Raw genomic sequence first — 12,162 nt, forward strand, 5'->3', positions numbered from 1 at the left:
GGCCCTGTAGCCAAGTGGCTTTTCCTTCCTAGACTCCCCTTTCTCCAATCTGAAATGTGAGACGGTCGTCACCTCTGCAGGTTCCAAAGGATGTAGGAAGCTAAGCTCGTGAACTCCTGGGTGCCAGGGCCGACACCCTGATGGGTGTCCCTCACCACTGGTTCTGAGGCTTAGGTGCCTTTGCGTCTTGTTTTGCTCCCATCTTCCCCCTCCCCCAGTCATGTGATGCAGGAAGAGAGCGCAAATGCTATGGAATGTGAGCAGCTGCCAGCAGAGACGCTGCGACAAGTGACCATTCACCGAGACCCTATATATGGCTTTGGCTTCGTGGCCGGCAGTGAGAGGCCTGTGGTGGTGCGATCTGTGAGGCCAGGTAGGTGCCCCTCAGAGCGTCCCCCTGGCCCTGGCTCTTATCCCCCAACACCCACACATCTTCCCAGAGAGCAGAGCTCCCGAGTACACAGTGTTGCCCACGACTTCATGAAGAGTGGGTGAAGACTTGCCAGCCAATAACTGTGAGGGAGCTGGTCTTTTAAGACTGAGCACCACAAACCATGGAGGTGGCTTGGGGCCAAGCCAGAGGCCGCCGTTCATGGTTTGGTAGGGTCTGGGTCTTAATAAGGCTTCCCTTTGAGTAGAACCTTCATGGAAGAGCCGTGCTGCCTTGAATGAGAAATACCTATTCAGTTCAATTCAACAAGTATTTATAGATTGCCTACTCTAAGCCTATCCAGGTTGGCGGGGAGTTCAAGACACAGTTCCTAGCCCCAAGAATCTAACCAGCAGACAGTGGAGAGTGGAACATGCTCATGAAATAGCTCAGCCATTGAAGACTGGAATCAGGATCCAGTGAGGGGTATGAGAAGGGGGGTGGGTGAGGAGAATGAAGTCTCTGAATACACAGTGGCAGGAACAACAGCTGCCCTTGACAAGTACCTACATCATCTTGTTTAACCCCCACAGCCAAACCTGTAAGGTAAGTGATCTCCCATTTTATGAATGAGGAAACTGAGGCATAGAGGGAATGACTCGTGCAGGGTCACTGAGGTAGAATGCAGTAGAAGCAGAGCCAGGATTTGCGTCTGACGTTGGCTAGCGTGGGAAGCGCGGTTTGAATGGGACCACGTGGGAGGGCACCAGCCAAAGGCCCACCTGAACCGTGGCAGCATCATGAATGAATGGGGAAAGGACTGAAGCATTGTTTTGTTCCAGATCTGTTAGGCAGTGACAGAAAAGACAGACGGAAAGGAGCTTTATTCCTGATTTGCTGGGCCTGAGGCTTTAGATGTTTACAACAGTTTCTCGCTCAGTCAAGAGGAGCAGCCGGAGTACAAACTGGTCTTGCAGAAATTTGATGAATTTTGCAATCCTCAAAGGAAAAGAAAAAAGAGCTTTTGTGAGCTCACTCTTCAACTAGAGGGCATAGAGAAAACAACATTTCAGTACAGGAGTTTGTGGCCGACCTAAGGCTCCAGAGCCAGTCATGCAGTTTGGCAAAAGGTTTTTGAGTCTCTGATCAGAAAGCAAATTTGTCTTGGGAAAGAGGCACCAGATAAAATTTTGTCACAGGCCACCATGAGCCCCTGCTTCAGCTCCACAGGAGACAGCATTCACAGGGCCCTAGGAAGCCCCCAGGCCTACACTAGGGGTTCAGCTGCAAGCACTATAAGAATGAAGAGGGAGGGCTGGAGGAGAGGAAAGAAGGAACCCTGCAGGTGAGAGCCACATAAAGCCCCGGGGCTGGCAGGCACAGCCCTGTAAAGACAGGCTGATCTGCAGAACTGCGTTCAGCCCAGGTGGCTCCGGAATGCAAAGGGCTTGTTTGGTTCTGCTTTGATATTCTAGGAAAAGACACGATGTATCCTAGAGAGGAACATTATGCTTGAGCAAGCCAGCAAACCATTCCGTGAAAGCAGCAGTAGTAGTAGATCAATGTGACCACTGCCATGACAGAGCCAAGGCTCGAGACGGAGGCTGAGTTCCATGAGGAGCTCTTCCATTAAAAGGGAAGGGATAGTGGGAAGAGAAAAAATAGTGACCTCCGCCTAGAAATCAGCATCGGGGCAGGACTAGATCGAAGGAATGTAGTGAGTTGAAGGAATTGTCTACCATTTATCTGATTCCTGCCAACATCAATAAGCTGTCTGAAGTGTTGTCCATTCATCTCACTTCTCTCAACATCCTTATGTCATATGGGCACTGTTATTTTCCCATTTTACAGATGAGGAAAGACACACTCACTGAGATGAAATGTGTCTTCCGAGGTCATGCTAGAGAATTGCAGCTATGGGATTAGAGGCTAGGTCTAGCTGGCTGCAGACAACCTCTTCACCACCAGGCTCTCCTCGCCTGAAGTCACTGTCCTGTCCACAGACGAGTGGGTTGAGAGCCACTGCACTTCAAGTGGTGAATCCTGCTGACTCAGCTGGCACAGCCTTGGCAACACACTCCAGAGCCATCAAGCTGTATTCAAGTAGCATTGTTGCTTTCTGTCCACGTTCTTGGAATTGGGGCAGCATACTTCTTTGCAGAGAGAGGGGGCAATTGGCATATGACCCATTAAAGTGGACACAGCAAGGGTCAAGGACGGTGTGAGAGTGGAACATGTCATGAAATATTTCTTTTGGGTCTCAATTAGACTGGCTCTGACCTCTCCTTCTCCCTGAATCTCTGGAAAGCTTTTCTCCAAATAAATCGTTACCAAACACAAGAGGTAGTGTATACACTCCATGGCACTCCTCTACCCCACCCTTTGCCCCAGCCAAGAAGGTAGGGCCCTCAGACAGGTCTGCTCTCTTAACCTGGACAGTAGACGTGGGAAGAAGAGAGGCAGATTGCTGACAGCCCTCGATTGAGGGTCTGTGCCTTCTTCCCTTCGTGTATTGGAGGGCAGCATCTCAGTGTGGGGAATAAAGTAAACACTTGAGGTCTTTTAGTCAATCCCCCTGAGATGCCTAGATCATTCCAGACCAGTGAATTATGTTTCAGTAAGAAAATTCCTCCCCCTCCCTTCATTCCCTGCAGCACCTCCAGCACTCTGGAAGTCATTCTTTGTGCCTAAGCAGATCCCTCCTAGTGAAATGGAAGTCTGTTCCTCTTCAGAACCAAGCCAGCCGGGTGCGCTTTAAGCTCATCTGAGGACCAGACCTGGCCTTGGGGTCTTTTGCTACCACACCACTCCCAGACAGAGGAGGTCCACTCCATTCTCCTTCAGTTCTCTGCCCCACAGCTGCCATTGGCAGCCGTGGCCAAGAGCTCCACCAGCGCTCCTGCTCCTCCAGCACCCCACTCCGCCTGCACCTGCACCTTGTCCTGCAACCCTCAACGCACTTCAGCTCCCACTGGCACTGGTAACTCCAGCCCAGGCCTGTGCTTTCCCAGAAGTGGCTCTAAGCCCTCACTCCTCTCTCCTCTCCTCTGCAGGAGGCCCCTCTGAGGACAAGCTCCTGGCTGGTGACCAGATTGTGGCTATTAATGAGGAAGACGTGAGTGAAGCCCCCAGGGAGAGGTTCATAGAACTCATCAGGTAACAGGGGCCTCTTGGGCCTTGGCAGGGAGCTGAGCAGTACCCCTTCCACTGTCCCACGGGGCTACCACTGTCCTCCCTGACCCTAAGAGAGGCGCCCTTGCAGGCAGAGCAGCCTAGTCAGGGCTCCTGGCTACCCAGGACTTCAGGGGCCAGCCCTCCAGGATCCCCGGGGGCCTTCTCCACATTCTGGGTTAGTCTTCTGCAGCCAAGTAAGCCCACAGGAGGCTGCTGTGAAAGCCTCACCTCACCTCCCTCTACCCAACTACCCCCCTCACCCAGACCCTTTGGATTTTGACTTACTGTGCAGTAGGACAGACCAAGTAACCGATGAGAACCAAGCAAGCCATTAAAGGAACACTGAGAGAAGCACAGTGTGAGAAAGACAGAGTTTCCTGCCTTTCCACAGCCACACCCCAAAATCCCAAGGAGAAGCACATCCAAATTCCTGGCCAGAGGGCTAAGGACAGGAACCTGCCATCGTAGATTTTGCTTATGGTGTGTGTGACACAGCCGCCTAGATGGGGGCAGGTGAGAGAAGGACAGGAGTGTACAGGCACCACCACCACCTGTACATGGGGGTAATCACACTGACATCATTTCCCCTCCCTTACCACTGTACCCCACACATGCACACCATCCACAACATGCACCCCCACACACACACACTCCCATCTATACCACACGCACGCCATGCGTACCACACACACAACACATGCACACATACATACACACCACCCACAACATGCACACTATACACACACATTGTGCATACCACACACGAACACCACCACCTATACCATAGACACACCATGCATACCACACACACCATACCTATCACACATACCACACATGCAAGTATAACATCTACAACATGCATACCACACACACCATCTCTACCTTACTCATACCATGCATACTACACACCATGCATATCACACCACACATACCACAAATGCACACACAATATCTACAACATGCACACCACATACCACATGCACCATGCATATCATACCACACACCACAGGTGCACACACATCCACAACATGCACACCACATACACACCATACACACACATGCATACACACCGTCTATACCATACACATTACATACCTTCATACACCATACCTATCACACACACACACCATACACATGCACACACCCCATGGATATCACACCACAAATGCACACACACCACTCACAACACATAAGCCATGCATACCACACACATGCACACACATGCCATCTATACCACACACACCATGCACACCACACCCACACTATATACAAACCCCACCATGCATATCATGATACCACACATACTATGTATACCACATATCACATAGACACACAGTATGCAAAGTACACACACAGCTACCTCATACACACACACACCACCTGTACACTCCCTTGCATAGATGTGTTGATAAAGAATGAGAGAATGAGAAGATAGAAATAAAGGCTCTAGATTCCATGGTCTAGTTTGGGGGACCTTGACTATCTCCAACAAATGAAACCATGGGCGCTATCTCTCCTGCTCCCTCTGCTTCTTGTAGTCTGTTTCATCTCCTTCAGCCCCTCTTGATTTGAAGTGATTCCATCTCACTAGTCTGTCTTGTTCTCCACCTGCCCCCAGAGTGCCTCCCTCTCCTTCACAGGCAGACTTAGCACCCTGTTTACGCAACAGTACCTCCCACTAGCCCTGGCGGGGTTGAGTGTTCCTTTCTGAGGTCCAGAGCATGTCTTTCTTCCATGCTTCCCACCAAGTTCTGTATCTTGGAATGTGTCTGATCCCTAATAACCTTTAGTTTGTCTCCTCCAAGTTCAATTGTCCATTGCATTCTCCCACCCTTCACCACCACAGTAATATGGGTGCATTCTTTCAGCCCCGCAGTGTGTGTTGGGGTACTTTTAACCTAACTTCTCAGAAGTCTTTGCTTCTAGTAGATTATCTTTGAACCTTAGAACAAGGTAGCCCAATTTTGTGAGGGAGTCCAGAGCTCTTCAGGGTCAAGACAGAATTCACTCTTTTGATAAGCTCAGGGGTGAATGAGTTATTCATTTATTCATTCAATCAATATTTATTATCAGGTATCTAATACACACCAGGCACTGTTCTAAGCACTGAATATATAGCAGTGAATAAGACAGAAAATGCCTGCTCATTGCTATTTACATTATAAGCAATAACTATGATACATAAGTGATGGCACCGTATACTAGCAGGTGATGAATGTTATTGAATAGAAAATGGATGAAGGTAAAGAGGATCAGATGCTGGGTGTAGGGTATAGAGTGCAACTTCAAATAGCATGCCAGTGTCAGCCGCATTGAGAAGGTAACATTTGAAGAAAAACTTAAAGGAAGTGAGGGTTTTGGAGACAGAGAAGAGCCAGTGAAAAGACCCTAGGGCAGGAATGTGTCTGACATGTTTGGGAAGAGGAGATGCCAGTGTGTGGAGTGGAATAGATAAGGTAGGGGGAGAGTAGTAGCCGTTCTAAGGACTTTGGCTTTGTTTTGCCAAAGTGGGGAGACCTGGCAGGGGCTGGAGCAGATGAGTCACATGATCTGGCTTATACTCTGCCCCAGCCCTATTCAAGAGTCAGGTTTTTCCCTAGTGTTTTCCTTGGAACACAACTCTTTCCTCTCCTTGGGTGCTTCCCAGCTCCTGGGACTGATTCATCCCTGGATTTCACATCACTGAGTATGGAAAATGATCACATAGGAGCAGGGGGTCTTGGCCTTTCTTGAATACCCAGTATCAAGGACATTTTGTCTCTTGCGTATCCTTATTCCAGAAACATCTGAAAGATATCAGCAAGGAGAGGGCAAGCTCCTTCAAGGCAAACTCCTTCCATTTTTTGAGTTCTTTCAAAGGATTGTGTGTTCCTGGGAGAGATTTTCATACCTCACAACCTGTTTGATCATTAGCATAATTCTTGTCAATTTTGAAACTCTTCTGAATACTTGCTATCTGGAGAGGTTTGACTTCCATCTGTTGCTCCCCAGTTCTCATTTTTTGGTCCTTCAATTAAAAAAAAATCTGCTGAGTATGAGTCATGGTGACCAAATGACCTCCTTTGGGTTTTTCCTCTGAATTTCTCCTCTTGCTTAAATACCAAATTGCCAATAATCGTGGTACATGCTTCCCAGGACTTTGACTGTGTGCCCTTTGAGTTCCATAATTTAGGCCTTTAGTTTTCCTTGAGAATTTTCTAGTCTACAAATAAAATTGCTCCAATGATTTGGTGATTTCTACAGAGAGAATGTGAGAAGGAATATAAAAAGAAGTTCTGAAAAATGACAACCCCAGTGGTAATGGTAATACTGTCTAGCAGCTGACTGTGTGAACCTTTATGAATGGTTTATATCAGTCACCACATGGAGGTGAGACCATGATGCAAATATTCAGATTGCCCTCTGGCCTAATCCATATACCTGAATGCAGCCCAGGGAAAATTCTGGTGTTGCTTCTTGTGCTAGATGAATACCTAGTGCATGATACACTACTGTCTTATTCCCTCTTCTCTCTGTAGGAGTGCTAAGGAATTCATCGTTCTTACAGTTCTGCACACTCATCAGGTGAGTGAGCCTTTTTGTCACCCGCCCTTCTTCCTAACTGAGACGAGAGGACATCATATTGGAAAGGGACATTGACTGGACAAGAGGTGGGGGGAGAGACTATGACCAAGAAATTGTGAGCCAAGGAGTGAATTCAAAGAATAATTTCTGAACATCTTGTGTACTCTCATATCCAAGGCTTGAGAGTTTTGAAGGGCCATGCAGTACTATGTTCTGCCCTGTGCCCTCTGCTTTACTCTACTTGCACCACCCATGATCCCTGTTCCAGAGATAATTTCTACCTCTTTTTTGCTGTGCTCCATCAAAAATTACTTTACAGTGTCCAACTCCCATACAGTTTTTGTGAAAGGTAGGGTGCTAATCTTGTTCATTCATTCGCACAGCTATTTACTAAATGGATGAAAATGTAAGCAATCCAATACCATAGGTAAGGACTTTAATATAAAGTTGTTAAAGAGGTACAGTTGGACGAACAGGTTCATCTTTGTTCTGGTACAGTCACTAACAGGCTATATGACCTTTGGTGAGTCATTTTCCTTTTCTGAACCTATATTCCACATTAGTAAATTGAAGGGTTTAGACTAGAATAATGTTCCCCAAACTTGCCTAATAATAATCAAGACTGCTTATTTAAAATGAAGATCTTGAGGGGAATGAGGCAAGGGGAAAAAAAAAGTGAAGATCTCCAGGCCTCTCTCCTCAAGAATTGGAATCAGAAGACCCAGTGTCCATTACTCAGTTATAACCTTCTAGAAATTTTAATTCAAATGTGCAAACTCAGGTGCAAAACTTCATGGGCAAAACGTGGAACCCTCCTTCCACCTCCAGCCTATCTGTACCTTCCCAATGTCCCCATTACACCACAGAACTGATGTCCAAACCCCATTCCATAGCCACAGGAGAGGTCACAACAGTTGGGGTTGGATACATGAAGTCAGGGGAGTCATCCTGGAGGAAGCTGCACCTGAGTTCGACCTTGAAGGAGGGATGGGCTGGGCTTTCCTAGACAGAGAAGGTGGGAAAGATTTTCCAGAGAGACGACATTTCTTTACAAAGCCAGGGATATTGCACAGGTGCATAGCACAGGTTCACCAGTCAGAGGGGTGGGATTCAAATCAAGCTCTGGCATTAACTGCCTCTCCTCAAGAACCCAGACTTCTTCTATGTCATTGTGAACCACACACACCCACAAATGCACATGCATACCACAAGCACATGGGCACTTGTGCATGCTCACTCCCAAAGTGCTAGGCCTTTCTCAAAAGAAATTCTGCTCAATCACAATTCCCCTGCCTCTGAGCATGCAAGCCTCACCCCTCGGTGGACATAACAGCCCCTCTGTCCCTGTGTGCTGTTGCCTAACGGGCACTTGAGCATCAGTCTTCACTCCTCAATCTTTTGTCGTGAATGTGGCCACCCGTTCTCCCCTAAAAACATGCTTGTGTGGTTATAATTTACAGCCTCTGCTCGGAGACCCATTGTGGGTAACTTTGTTAGTTAGGTCGCCTCAAATCTCTGTTCCTTGTAGAATCCTTCCATGACTGCCTTTCTAAGATAGCATCAACCTGTCATTGTCTCCTAATACTGCTTAATTTTTCCACCAGAATAAATTTTTAAACATAATTTAGTTATTTGAAAATAATTATAGATTCATAGAAAGTCACAAAGCTAATGTGGAGACATCTTTGTATACCCTTTGCTCTATTTCTCCCGAGTTCCATCTTGCATAACTACAGTATCATCTCCAAAGCAGGACCTTGATGTGTGTGTATAGTTCAAAGTCAATCGGTCACCTGTGTGTGTTCATGTAGCCACCAACACAGTCAAGATACTGGATATTTCTATCACTGAAAAAACCCAAACGTAACCCTTTTATAACCACACACACCTCCCTCCTAACCCCAAGTCCTGTAAAGCACGAATGCATTCTCCTTACCTGCATTTTCGTAATTTCCAGAATATTTTAATAAGAGAATATAGAATGTAATCTTTGGGGATTTTTTTCCCCACTCGGCATACTGCCATTGAGATACCCAGGTTGTTAGATGTATCAATAGTTTATTCCCTTTTATTACTGAGCAGTATTCCATGGTATTTATGGTTTGGATGTACCACAGTTTTAGTCATCCACCCATTTAAAAACATCTGGTTTGAGGCTAGATTTTGGCTAATACAAATACAGCTTCCATAAACATCCATGTGCAGGACAAGTGCCCAAGAGTGCAATTGCTCAGTCATATATTAAGTGCATGTTTAGTTTATTAAGAAACTGCCAGGCTATTTTTCCAAAGTGGCTGTACCATTTTACAAATTCCAGTGAAATACCATGTTTAGATATATTTATTATCTAGCCCATTAGAATGTCAGTCCCACAAGGGTAGGGACTGTGTTTTGTTCACTGTTCTATGTCCAGCACCTAGTACAGAGTAGACACTCCATGAATATTTGTTGAAGGAATAAGGGAAACACAACTTCCATCCATCAGAGCAATCTAAACTCAAGTGTCCAAACTTAGACGCAGAATGAATAATGCTCCTGAACTCTTTCCCAACTTCCCCATCCCAGGGCCCCCATCTCTCCCTCTCCCTCATCTCCTAGTTCTGTTGCCTTTTCCTGGCCCATCCTAAGACCCTTTTGCTATAGCCAGGCTGCTCTCTTTCCATTTTTGTACAATTATTAGTTCTTACCGCCCTGTGGACTTCTGTCCTTATACAAACTCACATCTCATCTAATACATGTCTGTTTCCTTTAAGATCTGGCTTGAGATGCCTGTCTTCCAAATACCTTTGACTAACCTCAGTAGGACATTTTCATCCATTCATTCACTCATTCATTCATTCATCAAACACTTATTGAATGGCTACTATTTTAGGTGCTTTTCTAGGCTGGGAATATAGCAGTGCACAGGCCAGATAGGGTCCCTACCCTCACTGAACTTAAATTCTAGTTATTGGTCTTGTGCTGTCTAAACTCTTAGAGCAAAGAAATGAGCATGTACACACAGGGGTGACAGTCAAAACAATTAACAACCTGTATAGTTGGGGTTAGCCAGTCAAAACATAAAACAGCCATAGACACTGGAGCAGAGTCTTGGAGCCCCCTAATTGCACCAGGTGTTAACCCTTTAGTTGATAATTTGCAAAGAGGTACTTGGGGAGAGGTCAGGCAGCACCCAGGAAGTTTAGGGTGGTGACTGCTTAGCAGTCAGTGTGAAAGACTCCCTCAACATTTTATAATAGGTATGACCAGAGCAGCATATTCCAACTTTACGTCAGCCTTGCGCACGCACACAGTCGATCTTGATTACCTATAGATTCCACACTTGCAAATTCACCTACTCCCTAAAATGTATTTGTAACACAAAAATCAAAACTCATAGTGCTTTTCTGATCATTTGCGGCCATGCACAGAGCTTGAAAATTTTGAATTGCCCAATGTACCTATTCCCAACTGAGTCCCAAAAATGTGACGAAGGTCTGCTTCTTGTTGCAGCTGTCATACAGAGGTGTCCCAAGGATGGAAACAGTAGGGGGCAGTGCAGTGTAGTGTAAGAAGCTTCATCTCTGGGGCCAATTGGAAGGGGTTGGAATCTCAACTCTGACACCAGTTACTGGAATGGCCTAAGGCAAATCACTAAAAACTTCAAAACCTTATTTTCTCCTGGTGTAATAAAGAAACTAGAACCCACCAGATGAGTTTAGAATTTAAGATAATAATCTATGTGAGATACACACGTACTCCCCTCGGAACAACTCTTCAGTATTCATTAGTTCAGTGTTCCAGATGACTTTGCAGAACATAACTACCATTACAAGAGTCTACTGAGATCTTCTCTCTGAACTGTAGTGAAGGTTTCTTGAAGACCTCCAGCGTGTATTCGGTGATATAGCCCCTGCATCACACACCCATTACTGTGTCTTCAGCAGGCTCTTGGCATTTCATGGCCTTGCAGAGACTGGTGCCTTTTAACCAAACTCTTGTCACATTATAAAGCTTGATTACCTCTTCTTCCAAACATCAATTTCCTGATCATTCCAGGATGCAGCCCAGGAATCTGTATTTTTCATAGCAACCACGGGTGATTGTGATGTTCCGAAGAATTTGGGACACATTGGAATAGTAATCTGTAAGGATCCTTCCAGCCCCTATATTCTCTGTCTGCTAATGGTCTAACACAGTGTTTCTAGATCCTGCCAATACAGTAAAACCATCTGTGAAGCTCTTAAGATTATTGCCTGGGTTCCATCCCTGACCAGTTAAATTAGAAACTCTGGGGAGGGAGCACAGGGATTGGTCTTTTGAAAGGGTTGCCCAAATAATTTTTATGTACCAATCAAGAACTACTGACCTAATATGTAGTCTCTTTCAGATAATATTTTTCATTTCAAGGACTGACTTTGACCATTGCGGGATATTTTAGGAAGTCATGGGGTCTTTTCCCAGGGCCTCTCAAACTATATTGCATTGATAACCACATATGAAGCCTACATTTAAGCAAGGGTGTTCCTTAATCTTTGACCAACATTCCTCATGATTCAATGCATATTAATCTTGGTACCCTTAGACCTTGATACACAGTATGTCCTCAATAAGTATTTTTAAATAAGTAAAGTACTGGGTTGTGACCAAGAATGGCCCCGATACAGAAAGCAGTCCCTTCCAGTGAAATTCTACTTTTCTGATTCTGAAAACTTAGCCTATACCTAAAAAGTCTGAATCCCCTCTACCTGGAGCCACCTGCCCCAAAACAAGAAGCTGACACAATGGGAACTAATGCAGAAAACTGACTTTCCACAGAGCTTCTCGGATGTATAGTACTTGGCAGATGGTATCTGCTCAAACCATCTTTACTGAATTGATGAATTAATTTTATTACCCTAGGCAGTCAATTACTATTTCTTATTCTGTGCCTACTCTGTGCTTGGTGCTAGGGGCAGACATAGTGATATAAAATGCCATCTCTTCCTTTACAACCTGGTTGAAGAGATGAGTGATGGCAGTGTGGATTAACAAGGAGTACTATAGGAAATCCAGAAAAGGGAATGGAGGAGTTG

At 45.7% G+C, this 12,162-nt stretch overlaps 1 protein-coding gene across 1 annotated transcript in view; it reads left to right on the top strand.

Annotated features, from left to right (window-relative positions):
* Positions 1 to 222: 222 nt before the first annotated feature.
* The window catches only part of FRMPD3 (FERM and PDZ domain containing 3), a gene marked incomplete at its 3' end in the record, with an annotated part of 59,508 nt that continues 47,568 nt past the window's right edge, over positions 223 to 12,162 (top strand). Inside the window, exons 1-3 of the mRNA XM_084259096.1 lie at positions 223 to 373; positions 3,424 to 3,526; positions 7,063 to 7,108. Coding sequence (XP_084115222.1) covers positions 226 to 373; positions 3,424 to 3,526; positions 7,063 to 7,108 — 297 coding nt within the window. The 5' untranslated portion in view covers positions 223 to 225. The remainder of the gene's footprint in view (positions 374 to 3,423; positions 3,527 to 7,062; positions 7,109 to 12,162) is intronic.

This window comes from Talpa europaea (assembly GCF_964194135.1).
Source record: "Talpa europaea genome assembly, chromosome: X".
NCBI classification, from domain to species: domain Eukaryota; kingdom Metazoa; phylum Chordata; class Mammalia; order Eulipotyphla; family Talpidae; genus Talpa; species Talpa europaea.